The sequence below is a fragment of the Rana temporaria genome, chromosome 4 (assembly GCF_905171775.1).
Source record: "Rana temporaria chromosome 4, aRanTem1.1, whole genome shotgun sequence".
Lineage (NCBI taxonomy): Eukaryota > Metazoa > Chordata > Amphibia > Anura > Ranidae > Rana > Rana temporaria.
This window is the reverse complement of record NC_053492.1, coordinates 473,984,672-474,002,376: the sequence shown is the minus strand read 5'-3', so window position 1 is coordinate 474,002,376 and position 17,705 is coordinate 473,984,672. Positions and strand designations below refer to the sequence as shown.

The window sequence follows — 17,705 nt, the reverse complement described above, 5'->3', positions numbered from 1 at the left end:
AAATAGGTAGAAGAATACGTATCGGCCTAAACTGAGGAAAAAAAATGTTTTTATATATGTTTTTGGGGGATATTTATTACAGCAAAAAGTAAAAAATATTGCTTTTTTTTCAAAATTGTCGCTCTATTTTTGTTTATAGCGCAAAAACTAAAAACCGCAGATGTGATCAAATACCACCAAAAGAAAGCTCTATTTGTGGGGAAAAAAGGACGCCAATTTTGTTTGGGAGCCACGTCGCACGACCGCGCAATTGTCTGTTAAAGCGACGCAGTCCCGAACTGTAAAAACCCCTTGGGTCTTTAGGCTGCATATTGGTCCGGGGCTTAAGTGGTTAAATTGTGCGCGCTTACGCCGGGCAATTTTAAAGAGCGCACACGCAATTTACGGAGCTACTGCTCCGTGAATCGTGGGTAGCGCAGTAAATTTGCGGGGGCGCTGGGCAAAAACGGTGCCCTGCACCTACGTAAAAACGGCGCAAATCTTACTGAATCTACCCCAGTGGCGGTGCGGAGCCAGAGGGGGCGGCGCTCCAGCGCCCTCTATGGACGAACCGCCACTGGTGGACACCATTGCCCCTGGGAAAGGGTCTCGTAGGGTCTCCTTAATGCACTTGACCAAACTTGGAAGCCAGGGAAAAAAAAGAAAGATTGGAAATGGGTGACATCTGGCAGCTTTGGAAGGGTCGCTCCGTCTTCGACAATATCCTGCTTCTTAATTAGACCGACGTTCCTTGGTAATGAGTTTCCTTTTCCACAAAGCCGAGGCGTAGTTGCGATGCCGAGGACGGAGTGTTTGTGTAACATTTCCCGATTCCCGGATTGTTGGACATGATTGTCCTTCAGTGACCCCAGGGGGGGGGTCTTGGTCACTGGGGCCGAGCACCCCCCCCCCCCACAGGAAAACTAAACAGCGGGGTACACCCAAGGTTCGGGGTCACATGGGGCTGAGCGGAGCAGTCAGGATGGAAGAGGTCAGTCCGAGGACCGCAGACTGGAATCTGGGACTCGCAGAGTCCGGCTCATGCCAACACAACCATCATTGACCACATACTAAGGGTTCATTAAAATGCCGTCTCCGGGGAGTATCCCGAAAAATTCCTCATTGATTAACCCCATCCAGCCAAGTCAGCGCGCTTCACTGGCATGTTAGCGGGGGGCGCTACGTGAAAATAAATGCATCGTCATAATAGCCTGCGTAATGACTCAGGTCTAGGGTGACCACATTTCTAAACACCAACCCCCCCACCCCCCCCCCCCCCCGTTCATATACCTGACCCCATAGATTTCACTGGTTCATCCTGGGACCTGTAGTTCTTCACTGGTGGTGGTAGGGGGGGGGTCACATATTCAGCTCTGAGGGGTTCATGGTGGGACATGTAGTCCTTCACGTTTGGAGGTCACATCCCCCCAAAAGTGAAGGACTACAAGTCCCAGCATGAACTCCTAGGCCCAGATTCTCAAAGGCGTTACGACGCGCAAACACCATTTGCGCCGTCGTAAGTCCTAATCTGGCCCCGGCCTATCTATGCGACTGATTCTTAGAATCAGTTACGCATAGATACCCATTAGATCCGACAGGCGTAAGGCTCTTACGCTGTCAGATCTTAAATGCAATTTTTTTCCCGCCGCTAGGTGTCGCCGACTTCGTTTTCCCCGTCGCTTATGTAAATTAGCAAATTACGACGATTCCCGAACGTACGCGTGCTCGACGCAGAGAATTTACGAAGTTTTTTCCGTAGCCTTTGCGACGCGTAAAGTTGCCCCTGGGGTCTATGAGGCGCAGCCAATGTTAAGTATGGCCGTCGTTCCCGCGTCGAAATGTAAAAAATCGACGTCGTTTGCGTAAGACGTCCGTGAATGGCGCTGGACGCCGTTTACGTTAACGTCTAAGCAAATGACGTCATTTAGCGCAATGCACGTCGGGTAATTTATCCGACGGAGCATGCGCAGTACGCTCGCATTTGTATTGGGCGGGCTTGCGCCGAGCGCTTTTACGATACCCCCGTCGCAAGTTTACAGGTAAGTGTTCTGAGAATCAGGCACTAACGCTGTAAACCTGCGGCGGTGTAACGTAAATCACATACGTTACGCTGCCCAGGAGCAACGTAATTGTATGTGTATCTGGCCCCTAATATCTAAAGATGTGACCCCCCCCCAAATTTTAAAGACTACAACACCCAGCATGAACCCCTGAGATCTAAGGGTGCGATCCCATAGATTTCTCAGGTTTATGCTGGGACCTGTAGTTCTTCACTATTTGGGGGGGCGGGGGGTCTCGCATCTTCAACTCTAGGGGGGGGGGGTAATGCTGGGACCTGTAGTCCTTAACTTCGGGGAGGTCACACCCCCAAAGTAAAGGACTACCAATCCCAGCATGAACCCCTGATATCTAAAGATATGACCCCCCCAAATTTGAAACACCCAGCATGAACCCGGGTGTGACCCCATAGATTTCACAGATCATTGCTGGGACCTGTAGTTCTTCACTATTTGGGGGGGTCACATCTTAAGCTCTGAGGGGTTCATGCTAAGACCTGTGTCAGTTACATTCCGGGACACTGTATTGTCCCAGTGTGAAGGTGCCCGGGACAGACCTGCAGAATGCGGGACTGTCCCGGGCAATCCGGGACACGTGGTCACCCTACTCGGGTCCCATTCACACCTCAGCGTTTTGAAGCTTGAACAGAAAAAATGGAAAACCATGCTGCGCTCGTGAGTGAGGTCAGTAGCAGCAACGATACAATGTGAGCTATGACAACCAGGGCCGTCTTTAAGGCAGGGCAGGGCAAAAGGGGAAGCTGCCCTGGGCCCTGTCATTGTTGTGGGGCCCAAAAGCAGCAGCCTCATACTTGCCAACTATCCCAGTTTAACCACTTGGCGCCCGCGCTATAGCCGAATGACGGCGACAGCACGGACCCCAAATGCCGGGAGGACGTCAATAGGTGTTCCTTCCCTTCGTGCCCGCTCCCCGTGCCGCCCCCTGTGATCACAGATCCGAGTAAGGGGCCAGTCCCGGCCCCTTACCACGTGATCAGCTGTCAGCCAATGACAGCTGATCACGTGATGTAAACAAAAGCCGCTAATCGGGGGGTTTTTTTTCCCCTCGCACTGACAGCGTGAGGAGAAAAAAAAGCCGATCTGCCTCCTCTGTGCCGTCAGTACCCCCTGCCAGTGCCACCTGCAAGTGCCCCACAGTGCCATCATCAATGCCCATGAGTGCCACCTATCAATGCCCACCCGTGGCGTCAATCAGTGCCTCATCAGTGCCACCTAGCAGTGCTGTCTACCAGTACCCATTACTGCCACCCATCAGTGCCCATTACTGCCACCAATCAGTGCCCATCACTACCACCCATCAGTGCCCATCACTGCCAGCTATCAGTGCCACCTAACAATGCCTCGTTTTAGTGCCATTTCTCAGTGCCCACCAGTGCCACCTCTCAGTGCCCACCAGTGTCGCCCATCAGTGCCGCCTATCAGTGCTCACCAGTGCTGCCTTATCAGTGCAGCCCATAGGTGCCCATCAGTGCAGCCCATCAGTGCCCACCAGTGCTGCCCATCAGTGACTACCAGTGCCGCCTTATCGGTGTCCATCAGTGCAGCCCATCGGTGCCCATCAGTGTAGCTCATCAGTGACCACCAGTGCCGCCTTATCGGTGCCCATCAGTGCAGCCCATAGGTGCCCATCAGTGCCCACCAGTGCCGCCCATCAGTGACCACCAGTGCCGCCTTATCGGTGTCCATTAGTGCAGCCCATCGGTGCCCATCAGTGCAGCCTCATCAGCGTACATCAATGAAGGAGAAAAATTACCCATTTGCAAAATATAAAAAAAAATATTTAAAAGAAAAATGTAGAATTTTTTTTTTTTTTAACAAAAAAAAAAAAACCGCAGAGGTGATCAAATACCACCAAAAGAAATCTCTATTTGTGGGAAAAAAGATAAAAATTTAATTTGCGTACAGTGTTGTATGAATAGCTGCGAAGGGGAGGGGCCAACTCGATATTGAACCCTACGGACTAAGACTGGGACGCCATTAAAGTTCACGTGCGTGTAAAGGCGGGCGTCCCAATACTTTTGGTAATATAGTGTATGTCTAAATAAAATATATAAGGGCATCAATGACGTTTCAGTTGCTCGCGTTCTCTAAACCAAACGTTTAAGAAAGGAGAATATTTTCCCCGTGGCGTCGCTGCGTTACGGTTGTAAGCGGAGGGGGGGCGGGGCTTTTCTCCTTTTCCAGGATTTTTACGATGTTTTTTTATTCACTTTCCGTTTTGGGCGGTTTATGGGAAGAGCCGACATGTGTTTTCGCACTCCGACACGTGACCTCGTTCTCTTCTGTTCTCTTCATGTAACCAGGCAACATGCTTGTTCACAAGAACCCGGGCAGAGAGCGCGAGCGCGCGGGCCAAGGAGCGCAGGTGGGCGTAGCCAGCGAGGGGGTGTCGGGTGTCGCTGGGATTCCTCTTGGAAGGACAGAGTGAAACTTTTTTGGGTGTTTTTGTTTAAAAATCAACAAGTCTCTCTTGTAATAATACGAGTAGAGCTGTGTGTTTTCTTCCACTGATTTCGCACTATTCCTCCACTGACACCAATGATGGGACACTATTCCTCCCACTGATACCAATGATGGGACACTATTCCACCCACTGATACCAATGATGGGACACTATTCCTCCACTGACACCAATGATGGGACACTATTCCTCCCACTGACACCAATGATGGGACACTATTCCTCCCACTGACACCAATGATGGGACACTATTCCTCCACTGACACCAATGATGGGACACTATTCCTCCCACTGACACCAATGATGGGACACTATTCCTCCCACTGACACCAATGATGGGACACTATTCCTCCCACTGACACCAATGATGGGGCACTATTCCTCCCACTGACACCAATGATGGGACACTATTCCTCCCACTGACACCAATGATGGGGCACTATTCCTCCCACTGACACCAATGATGGGACACTATTCCTCCCACTGACACCAATGATGGGACACTATTCCTCCACTGACACCAATGATGGGACACTATTCCTCCTACTGACACCAATGATGGGACACTATTCCTCCCACTGACACCAATGATGGGACACTATTCCTCCCACTGACACCAATGATGGGACACTATTCCTCCCACTGACACCAATGATGGGACACTATTCCTCCCACTGACACCAATGATGGGACACTATTCCTCCCACTGACACCAATGATGGGGCACTATTCCTCCCACTGACACCAATGATGGGACACTATTCCTCCCACTGACACCAATGATGGGGCACTATTCCTCCCACTGACACCAAGGATGGGGCACTATTCCCCCCACTGACACCAATGATGGGGCACTCTGCATTACTACTTACCTCTGAACTCTGTGTTACTTACTACAGACTCCGGTATTTTGTGTGACTCACCACTGACACCCAAACTCTGCGTTAGTTACTACTGACCCCTGCACTCTGCAATACTTATCTCTGACCCCCTGCACAATGCTTTACTTACTACTGACCCCTGCACTCTTTGTTAATCACCACTGACCCCTGAACTCTGCATTAGTTACTACTGACCCTTGCACTGTGCATTACATACCACTGAGCCCTGGACGCCGCCTTCGTTAGTACTGCCCTCTACAGAGCCCCAGATAGTAGTAAAAACCTGCCAGGGGTTCTACCCCCCCCCCCCCCCCCGCTCCATCTAAGACTAAATATAAAACATTTTGGCTGGACAAACCCCTTAATGCGAACCATTCTAAGGATTTGTTATACGTCCCTCTACAGAAGCTTGGCGTCTCCCGTCTAGTAGAGCGCACCGCCGCCGAGTCAGGCCCCGCCTCCCCCATCAATAAAGCATGGATGCGTCCGTCTGCTCTGGCAGCAACCCGTACATTTCAAACCGCTAAATGACTTCATTATCCTGCAATACATTTCCATTATCTGTAACTGGACGAGGCCTGGCTCCATTCGCACGCGCATTCTTGCGGTTTCACGTAAAAAAAAAAAAAAAACGAGGTGCCTTCGAAAAAAAAAAAAAAAAGTTTTTTTTTTCCGCCTTTAGGGCAGCGTAGGATGTGGGGATAATGCCTAATGACAAAACCACCGGCTGGAAGGAACGGTACGGAGGATAAACGCAGAATAGGTGACGAGCGAGAGCGGCTGAAACCTTAGACGTAGTGATCCAGCGGCGCACTTAACAAATACGGCGCGCTAATAGGTAACGATGTAATCGAACCGCTCCGGGGCGAGCAAATGTCTTCTCCAGGATCTCTGCGGCTCGGCCGTCCTAATCCCCGGGCCTCTCCGGTTAACAAGACGCGTGAAAGGGACCTTGACGGTTATACGGCGCTTGGCGTCTCGCAGCTTTACTCGCAGACAAGGTTCTGTTTCCGAGATTTCATCATATCTCCCGACCAATAAAAGGTCAATTTATGGGGATGTGGGGGGGGCGCGCTAACTTTTAACCCTAAAAATGCTTCCTATTTAAAGTGAACCTTCACATTTACACTATATTGTCAAAAGTATTGGGACGCCTGCCTTTACCACGCGCACGAACTTTAATGGCGGCCCCAGTCTTCTGGGAAGGCCGTCCACAAGTCAGGAGTTTTGGAACTTAATTTCAGGATACAGTGGAACCTCGGATTACGAGGATAATCCGTTCCAGGAGAATGCTTGTAATCCAAAGCACTCGCATATCAAAGCGAGTTTCCCCATAGAAGTCAATGGAAACAAAAAATAATTAGTTCCGCATTGACTTCAATGGCATGCAATACCGCATGTGGCCAGAGGTGGGGGCGTTGGAGAGCCTCAGAAAGGCCCGGGGCCTCGGAAACCATAGGAAAGGCTCGGAAACACCCGGAAATTGAGTATTTTAGAGTATTTCCAAGCATTTCTGAACGGCTCAGATTGGCTCTGCTCAACTTTGCTCGGATCCCAGTTAACCTTTTACAAACTAGAGAAAATCATGCTAATCCTAACCCTCTAACTCTAACCCTCTAACTCTAACCCTCTAACTCTAACCCTCTAACTCTAACCCTAACCTTCTAACTCTAACCCTCTAACTCTTACCCTCTAACTCTTACCCTCTAACTCTAACCCTAACCTTCTAACTCTAACCCTCTAACTCTAACTCCTAACCCTCTAATTATAACCCTCAAAGTCTAACCCTAACCTTCTAAACCTAATCCTCTAGCTCTAACCCTTCAACTCTAACCCTAACCTTCTAACTCTAACCCTCTAACTCTAACCCTCTAACTCTAACCTTGACCCTCTAACTTTAACCCTAAACCTCTAACTCTAAGGGCTCATGTACACAGGACGTTTTTACAGCTGCTGTTAGGGGTATTTGATTTTTTTTAACTGCCTCTAAAAGACCCTCCATGTTAGCCTATGTGTCCATGCACACATAAACTGCGTTTAGCGGCGTTTAACCACGTTGGACGTTTTTAGGCGTTTTAGCATTATAGAGAGTGTTTTCAATAAAAAACTTGCAAAAATGCTAACACCGGAAAACGTGCAAAAACGCTAATGTAAAAACGCGGCTAAACGCCCTGTGTGCATCAGCCTTAACCCTCTAACTCTTACCCTCTAATCCTAACCTTCTAGCTCTAACCCTCTAATCAAACCCTAACTCTCTAACTCTAACCCTCTAACTCTAACCTTCTAGCTCTAACCCTCTATCTCTAACTCTAACCCTGACCCTCTAACTCTAACCTTCTAGCTCTAACCCTCTAACTCAAACCCTAACCTTCTAGCTCTAACCCTCTAACTCAAACCCTAACCCTAACCTTCTAGCTCTAATCTTCTAACTCAAACCCTAACCCTAACCTTCTAGCTCTAATCTTCTAACTCTAACCCTAACCCTAACCTTCTAGCTCTAATCTTCTAACTCAAACCCTAACCCTAACCTTCTAGCTCTAACCCTCTAACTCTAACCTTCTAGCTCTAACCCTCTATCTCTAAATCTGAACCTCTAACCCTAACCTTCTACCTTTAACCCTGTAACCCAGACCCCCTAACCCTAATCCTCTAACTCTAACCCTCTAACTATAAAACAAACCCTCTAACTGTTTTAGAGACATAACTAACTCCAGCGCTCTGATATTTAATACTGTTATGCTGGGAGTAACTTGCGGACTTTAGATAAACCATCACCACTGACGGAAGCTGCACCATCACACCATATTTGAAATATTTGCTTCTTTGCCTCTGTCTGCCCCTTTCTTTGGACTTTTTGCCTCTCACCTTGTGTATTTTTTTTTTTGTAGGAACAAGAAGATCCAAACAAACTGGCGACCAGCTGGCCGGACTATTACATCGACCGAATCAACTCCATGGCAGCTGTAAGTGACTATCATCTCATTTATTTATATATTTATTCATTTATTTATTGAATTGTAGACATGTGCAGAACAAAAAAAACATTTCGGATCGATTCGTTAAGTTACTAATTTTTGTTTAGTTTATTCGTTTTTTGACCTGATTCAATTTTTTCCAATGGATTCTAATCGAAAGTATCAAATTGATCCCAATTTATTGTGAAGAATAGCTACCGTAGTTCTATTACCGTATTATATACTCGAGTATAAGCCGACCTGAAAATAAGCCGAGGCATCTACCGTATTTATCGGCGTATACCGCGCACTTTTTTGCCCTGAAAATCAGGGCAAAATTGTAGGTGCGCGATATACGCCGATACCCGCTTTCCCGCGCCGAGTTTGAATACTGCGCCGGCATATACCGAGCGCAGTACACTCGTGTATAGTCGGGCAGTCTCGGCTCCTCCCGCGCTCACGTCCTGGACGTACAGGACGTGAGCGCGACAGTAGCCGAGCCTGCCCGAGTGTACTGCGCTCGGTATATGCCGGCGCAGTATTCAAACTCGGCGCGGGAAACGAGCGAGGAGGACGCCACAGAAGGACGCCGGACCCGACGAAGAGGACACCCGAAGCCGCAGACGGACGCTGGACCCTTTTTTCCACAGGAATTTCTGGCCAACTTTAGGGGTGCGCGCTATACGCGGGAGCGTGCTATACCACAATAAATACGGTAATTTTACCACAAATAAATGGGAAAACGTATTGACTCGAGTATAAGCCTAGGGTGTCCATGTGCATGCCTCACTTTGCCTCGCTTTGTCTCACTGTGCCTCACGCCTCACTGTGCCCATGCCTCACTGTGTCCATGCCTCACTGTGCCCATGCCTCACTGTGTCCATGCCTCACTGTGCCCATGACTAGACTTGCGTTTAACATAAGAGTCTATGGAAGGGGTGACCGGCTTTGAAATATCAGTGCTCCACAGCCCCCCAGACAGCAAACTTTGCACACTTATAGAGGAAGAGTGGGTCTATATGTGTGCCAAGTTTGGGGTCCAGGGGACCTACGGCCGGCCGGTACCGGGTCCCCAAAGTCCGGGAGATCAGGCGCAAAAAGGTGACTCGAGTATAAGCTGAGGGCAGGGATGGACTGGCCATTGGGACTACAGGGAGGTTCCCGGTGGGCCGATGGCTCAGTGGGACGGCTTCAGTGACAGCGGACTGCCGCCCCCCTCCGCTCCTCTGTCTCTCCCTTCCCGCAGCGCTCACCTGGGGGGACCAGAGGAGCAGGGGGGACGACAGAGGAGAATGGAGGAGGGGACAGAAAGCTGACTCAACAGCTATGGCCTGGGAGTTTCTCACTTCCGCCTAATCTTGTCCCATAAGGGGGGGGGGCACCGAACTGATTCTTTGCCCCGGGTGAAATAATGTCTAGCTTCCCCACTGGTACTGCATATAGAGTACCAGTACCAGCCGCTCTACTCTAATAAAAGTAGAACGGCTAGTGGCTAGTGAAGGGGGAGAGGGGGCTTGGGTGGCTGGGGGGGGGGGGGGGGTGGGAGTTGCCCGGCCACCATGGGAGAGACCTGTCAAAGTGGGCCAGTCTGGATGAAGTCCAGGGCCAAATTTTTGTCCCAGTCCAGCCCTGGCCGAGGGGGGCATTTTCAGCACCAAAAAAATGTGCTGAAAAACTCGGCTTATACTCGAGTAAATACGGTATATTCTAAATTAGAATTTCAGAAGATGGTGATATTCCTTCTCTTGTATTCTATTCTACTTTTTTTTATTCTATTCTTTTCTATTCAAATGTTTTCTATTCTATTCTTTCTCTTTTATTCTTTTATTTTCTATTACTTTTCTATTCCATTCTTTTGTATTCTATTCCTTTATACATGTATATAAGTGTATTTAACGCCTTGCCGGGTTTTTGGCTTTGAGGAGGATGTTGTAGGAGGGTTTGTATTGGCCGAATATCACCGGGAAGGGTCAAGTCGATGTTTTCTTAGTCCGCTGATTTATGGTGGTATTGTGTTGTCGGACGTCACTTTATTCCGCAGATTATAATGAATGAGCATTGAACTGGAACAAATGGTTATTCTTTCATCTGGCCGCTAATAAATAAAAATTCCTCATCCATCACCGAGTGCGCGGTCCCCGGTGAGCCGCCATTTACCCTTCCGCAGCACCACTAGAGGAGACGTTGTATGGGAAGATCACCCCGATAACAGGAGATTGGGGGGGGGGGGAGGGGTATAAGGGAAGTCATGTACTCAACTGCATCCCATTAGACAGAAATTTTGTTTCATTCTTTTCTCCTCCATTAGAGATGCGATAATGTATAGACGAGATGCTTTACTGCACATTGATACAATGTAACAATGTGAATGTCCACTTGAAGTTCCGGGGGCCAGATTCTCGTACATCCGCGCAATTTTGTGCGGGCGTAACGTATCTGATTTACGTTACGCCTTCGCAACTTAGGCAGGCAAGTGCTGTATTCTCAAAGCACTTGCTCCGTAAGTTGCGGCGGCGTAGCGTAAATCGGCCGGCGTAAGCACGCCCAATTCAAATTTGGATCAAGGGGGCGTGTTTTATGTAAATCTACTGTGACCCGACGTGATTGCCGTTTTTCCAGAACGGCGCATGCGCCGTCCGTGGAATTTCCCAGTGTGCATTGCTCTAAAGTACGCCGCAAGGACGTCATTGGTTTTCGACGTGAACGTAAATGACGTCCAGCCCCGTTCACGGACGACTTACGCAAACGACGTAACTTTTTCAAATTTCGACGCGGGAACGACGGCCATACTTAACATTGCGTACGCCGCACTTATGCCTCATATAGCAGGGGCAACTATACGCCGGGTAAAGCTTAACGTAAACGTCGTAACTTTACTGCGTCGGTCGGGCGTACGTTTGTGAATTCGCGTATCTAGCTGATTTACATATTTTGACGCGTAAATCAGCGTACACGCCCCTAGCGGTCAGCGGAAAAATGCAGTTACGATCCGACGGCGTAAGAGACTTACGCCTGTCGGATCTAATGGATATCTATGCCTAACTGATTCTAAGAATGAGGCGCATAGATACGACGGGTCGGATTAGGACTTACGACGGCGTACATGGCGCTGCGCCGTCTTAAGTCCTTTCAGAATCTGGCCCCCGGACTTTTCTGAAACTTGTTGTTTACAAGTAAAAATCCATATTTTGTGCTACACAATTACTTAGGACCCCCAAAGATAATAGATTTTTTTTTTTAGCAGAGGCCCTAGAGCAGTGATGGCGAACCTTGGCACCCCAGATGGTTTGGAACTACATTTCCCATGATGCTCCTGCACTCTGCATTGTAGTTGAGCATCATGGTAAATGTAGTTCCAAAACATCTGGGGTGCCGAGGTTCGCCATCGCTGGCCTAGAGACTAAAATGGTTCTTCAACCGCTTCCCGACCGCCGCACGAACTTATACGTTGACAGAATGGCACGGCTGCGCAAATGGGCGTATCTATACGTCCCAGGGGCAGACTGACCATTGAGGCACTCGGGCACGGCCTTAGGGCCCCATGCCACTAAGAGGCCCCATCAGGGTTGCCAGGCTCAGTAAAACCAGGGACAGTATGTAAAAAATTTTTTTTTTTTTTACATCTGTCCCTGATGTGTCTGAAACCGACATGCTTTTGATGTGAAAATCCCGAGATTTTAGCTGCCCCGCCTCTGCACTGCCTCCTGGCGTGGTGGGCATTTGCAAGCCCAGGGGCCCCATAATCTTCTATTGCCCGGGGGCCCCATGAGTTGTCAGTCCGCCCCTGATGCGTCCCCTTTAATTTGCGAGCCGTGTGGTCGCGCACACGCCGCTGGCGGCACGCACGCGACCCTGTCGCGAGCTCCGTGACCATGCCCTCGGGAACTCGATGTCCACCAGTGGAGATGTCAGTGCGTTCACCACTGCACGCTAAAATGAGGGGACGGGGGCCCTTTAAAAAAATATATTTTTGTGACATTTTTACAATTTTAACACTGTCTCTTTAAAAAAAAAATGTTTAACAATTTTTTATGGCTATCGCAGGGAATGTACACATTCCTTGCAATAACAACAGGTCCTCTTTATAGAGAGATCTTCGGTCTAAAAGACCCCAAATCTCTCCTCCACCCTTAAAAGCAAAAAATCAAATGTGATCTTTTGCTTTAAAAAAAAAAAATTTGGTTTACATGGGTCAGAACCAGAAGTGACATCATGACACCGCTCCGGTCCTCCTAGACCATAGAGACAAGCGGTGGCCATCTTTCTTTCTCTCATCTCTGTGCCCAGCCTTCGCCAGTGCCGGATCGGTTCTTGGGGCTTCCCGATCAGACAGGTAAGCCCGAGAATGTGAATGCGCTGCTCGGGCCACGTTTATCAGAAAGACTGGTGCCTGGGGGGGGGGGGGGGGGGGGGGGATAATACAGAGGTTATGGCATTAAGCTGCAGCCCTAACCCCCGGTATTTTCCCAGTAAGGCCCATTTCACATTTCTGCGACTTGGGACCAGTCGTACCCTATGATTTCCAATGAGTACCATTCATATCTGTGCGACGTCAAGTCGCACCGACTTCAAAGTAGCCCCTCCACTACTTTGGTCCGACTTTAAAGCGAGTTGAGGTGCATAGACCTCAAGTTTACACAGAGCATTCCCTGAAACGGCAGCAAAAACAATGTAACAGTGTTAATATACTGTATAATAAATATAGGGGCTACTTTGTCAAATACGTTTATGGCTGGGCTGTATAGTTTTTCACCTGTTTTTTTTTTTTTTTTTTGAGTTTGAGTGACAGGTTATTTACATATCTCGTGCACTAGCTTGCAGACATGCACAGCTTCTGTAACGTGCACAATTCACATCCCCCTCCCCTCTCCTCCTCTCCTCTCCCAGGATTGGCTGTCTTTCCTGTGTTTTGATTAAATGTTTTCAAAATATGGGGTGATCCACAGTTCAGTGTAAACAGCCATCAGAATATACATAGACAAGAAGCTGTGCATGTCTGCAAGCTAGTGCACGAGATATGTAAATAACCTGTCACTCAAGCAAGGACTTTGGTCTTTATCTGGAAGTCTGTTTTATTTCACTGAACAATAAAAAGAGGATTGCTCAGAGCTGGATTAACTCTGTGTGGCAAGACAGGGCACAGATGATAGGAAATCGTATTCTCTACATTGTGACATCAAAAAAAGTTGGCTTGTGATTAGTCACTGTCGCCAGTAGGTGTCACTGGTCATAGTATGAGGTTTCACAAACATAACTAAGATATGAATATTTATGTTTCCTTCTTCAGCCAATCCAGTAGGGGGCTAGATTCAGGTACCTGTTACGGCGGCGTATCTCCAGATACGCCGCCGTAATTTCAAATCTGCGCCGGCGTATCATTACGGCGATTCTCAAAGGCAGATACGCTAAAAAAAATAGGCTTCCCCCGCCGACGTAACTTGAATACGGCGGCGTATAATTGTGTGCAATTCTACGCTGGCCGCTAGGGGGCGCTTCCGTTGTTTTCGGCGTAGAATATGCAAATTACCTAGATACGCCGATTCACAAACGTACGTACGGCCGGAGCAATTTATTTACGTCGTTTACGTTAGGCTTTTTCGGCGTAAAGGTTGTTCCTGCTATTAGGAGGCGCAGCCAATGTTAAGTATGGACGTCGGTCCCGCTTCGAAAATTGAATTTTTTACGTCGTTTACGCAAGTCGTTCGCGAATAGGGCTGGACGTCATTTACGTTCACGTCGAAACCAATACGTCGTTGCGGCGTACTTGGGAGCAATGCACACTGGGATATGTACACGGACGGCGCATCACGTCAGGTCATCATAGATTTACATAAAACACGCCCCCCTTCCACATTCGAATTACGCGCGCTTACGCCGGCCCCATTTACGCTACGCCGCCGCAACTTACGGAGCAAGTGCTTTGTGAATGCTGCACTTGCTCCTGTAATTTACGGCGGCGTAGCGTAAATACGTTACGCTGCGCCGCCGTAAGAACAAGCGCAGGTACCTGAATCTGGCCCAGGATGTTTAGGCCACTGGTGCATGCTGGGGGAGGATATACATATTTGGGATAGGCCTTCATCTCCTTTACCGGTAAGTGACTGGCGCCCACTATCCTTTCTCGCTCCCCCATTTTAGCCAGGGACTCAGCCCTGAAGGGGGGGGTGCTACCCCCCCTGGCCTCTGGAGGTGCTATTCTGCCTTTGGGGTATCAGAGGGGTGCTACAATACTAGTAATAATAACATATCCAAAGTGTTCCCGGTATGAAATAAAAATCTGGAGACAGGTTCCTATCCGCGTTCAAATTTGGCGATTTGTTCCCTCGCAGTGTTGCGGGGGAGGGGGGGGGGGGTTATTTTTTTTCTCCAGCTGCTGCTGCTGTTTATTTTTTTCCAAGTAAACAGACAGTATATTTCTATGATTCATACGCCGCCTTTAGGAAATGCATAATGTTTAATTTACGGCGCTGTTTTCTGCTGCGACCGTCTTGCGTGACGTCAATCCTTCCATCTGGAGATCTCAGGAAGTCATCGTTTATTTTAGCGCATCTTCCCATCCAACTGCAGCAGGAACACAGAAAACGCACAAATGGACGCAATTCTATCTCCCGCCACCGGGGGGCTCTGCTCAGCGATTTGTGCCGCCAGCGGTATAGGTGAGACCACACCCCCTTCTCCTACCGTAACCATTCAGTGCGTTTGGGGGGGTCGGTTGTGCCCCCCGGTCAGAGAGGTTCTCCCCGAGATGTATAGAGCCGTTCACTCTTGCGACCAAGCGCACTCCACCCCCCTGGAGATGGTACAGGGGGTGAATCGCACAAAGAGGCGCAAGCCACCAGCAGGTTGGGCAGGTCTTGCGTGAGGGTCGCCGAGAGGCTGCTAGCCGTACAGGAACTGGCAGGTACTGGGACCCAACGGGGGTAACAGGAAGGCAGTGTCCAGAACAGGCCGAGGGTCACACACAGGAGACAAGTCCGTAAGCAGGCCGAGGGTCAAACACAGGAGACGAGTCCATAAGCAGGCCAGAGGCAAGTCCATGAACAGGCTGAGGGTCACACACAGGAGACAAGTCCGTGAGCAGGCCGAGGGTCAAACACAAGAGACAAGTCCGTAAGCAGGCCAGAGGCAAGTCCATGAACAGGCTGAGGGTCACACACAGGAGACAAGTCCGTGAGCAGGCCGAGGGTCAAACACAGGAGACACGTCCGTAAGCAGGCCGAAAGCAAGTCCATGAACAGGCCGAGGGTCAAACACAGGAGACAAGTCCGTAAGCTGGCCGAGGGTCAAACACAGGAGACAAGTCCGTAAGCAGGCCGAAGGCAAGTCCATGAACAGGCCGAGGGTCACACACAGGAGACAAGTCCGTAAGCAGGCCGAGGGTCAAACACAGGAGACGAGTCCGTAAGCAGGCCGAAGGCAAGTCCATGAACAGGCCGAGGGTCAAACACAGGAGACGAGTCCATAAGCAGGCCAGAGGCAAGTCCATGAACAGGCCGAGGGTCACACACAGGAGACAAGTCCGTAAGCAGGCCGAAGGCAAGTCCATGAACAGGCCGAGTGTCAAACACTGAAGGCAAGAAGCAGAGTCCGTAAAGCAAGCCAAGGGTCAGGTCCAGGAGGAGATCAGAGTAAGTCAAGGCCAATCCGGGTCACAACAGGTAATCAGAAGGCAGGAAGCAGGAACAGGTACACAGGAAGCCGAGAGATAAACCAGCGATTTGCTTGTGGAACTGATCAGCTTTTTTTTTAGGGCAGCAAGGGGCTCGCGTTATACATGCGCTAGTGCGCATGCACGTGTGCCCTTCTGTTGGGCTGCGCACGCGCGTTCGCCGAAGCGCTGTACAGCAATCAGTGCTATAAAAATGCACTAATTACTGTAAAAATGACATTGGCAGGGAAGGGGTTAACCATTAGGTGGCGCTGAAGGGGTTAAGTGTGTCCTAGGGAGTGATTCTAACTGTTAGGGGGGAGGAGCTACCAGTGACATGCCAGCGATCACTGTCCCCGATGACAGGGAACAGTAGATCCCTGACATGTCACTAGGCATGTCACAGAGTTCTCTCTGGGGTAGATTCAGTAACATTTGCACTTTTTTTACGTAGGCGCAGGGCACCGTTTTTGCCCTGCGCCCCCGCAAATTTTCTGCGCTACCCTCGATTCACGGAGCAGTAGCTCCGTAAATTGCTTGGGCGCTCCGGCAAAATGCCCGGCGTAAGCGCGCGCAATTTAAATGATCCCGTAGGGGGCGGGAATCATTTAAATTAGGCGCGTTCCCGCGCCGAGCGTAGGGCGCATGCTCCGTCGGGAAACTTTCCCGACGTGCATTGCGGTAAATGACGTCGCAAGGACATCATTTGCTTCAAAGTGAACGTGAATGGCGTCCAGCGCCATTCACGATTCACTTACGCAAACAACGTAAATTTCGCGACGCGGGAACGACGGGTATACTTTAGAATTGGCTGCCCCTGCTATAGAAGGGGCAGCCTTACGCAAAAAAACGATGTACGCAAACGACGTAAACTGCGTACGCAGGGCTCGCGTAACGTTGTGAATCGGCGTTAGTATGCAATTTGCATACTATACGCTGAACACAACGGGAACGCCACCTAGCGGCCTGCGTAAGAATGCAGCCTAAGATATGAGGGCATAAGAGCCTTATGCCGCGCATATCTTAGGCTGCAGTCGGCGTAACAAACTCTCTGAATCAGGAGAAGTCGTTACGCCGGGGGGAAGTAAGCAATTGCGCTGCGTAACTATGGTTACGCAGGCGCAATTGCTCTTTGAATCTGGGCCTCTGTTGTGTTAAGCATAGAGAACTCTACGAAACAGCGCAGGCTCCACGTCACGTCCTGCATTTTATGAATGGCCTATAAAACGGAGAGTGGATAGATATATTTACTCTCCACAATAAATAGGTCTCTTTGTTCCCCTTTCTTATAAAATTCCTCATGGGAATGGGAAGCTCAGTGCTGATAGGTTATAGGTTCCCTTTATATTGGGCCCTATGAGGAGCCAGAATAGAATAAGGCCATGACTTGAGAAGAGACTTGTAGACGGTTCACACACATAGTAGACGACCCATTCATAGCACAGGAAGATGGCGGTTTCATTGGTCGCAGCAGGGTAGAGAAGGGTCAGCATATGCAAATACAGCTGCTCCTGGCCCCCCCCCCCCGCCCCAATAAACCTCTCCCGCCATCGCATGAGGTTTAGCCCCGAGTACGGAACGCGCTGCGGATAGGAGCGGAGACTGTCGTCGTCCCTTCCTTGTCCGCACCTGACGCGTTACGCAATGATGGACTCCGAATAATGTAGCAGCTTCGCTGCTGTTGAGGGATGGGGAGTGACTTTGG

At 49.6% G+C, this 17,705-nt stretch overlaps 1 protein-coding gene across 1 annotated transcript in view; it reads left to right on the top strand.

The window, feature by feature from the left end:
* DAAM2 (dishevelled associated activator of morphogenesis 2) overlaps positions 1 to 17,705 on the top strand; it is a 308,732-nt gene that overhangs the window by 131,127 nt on the left and 159,900 nt on the right. Inside the window, exon 4 of the mRNA XM_040351813.1 lies at positions 8,287 to 8,361. Within this exon, the coding sequence (XP_040207747.1) occupies positions 8,287 to 8,361 (75 nt within the window). The remainder of the gene's footprint in view (positions 1 to 8,286; positions 8,362 to 17,705) is intronic.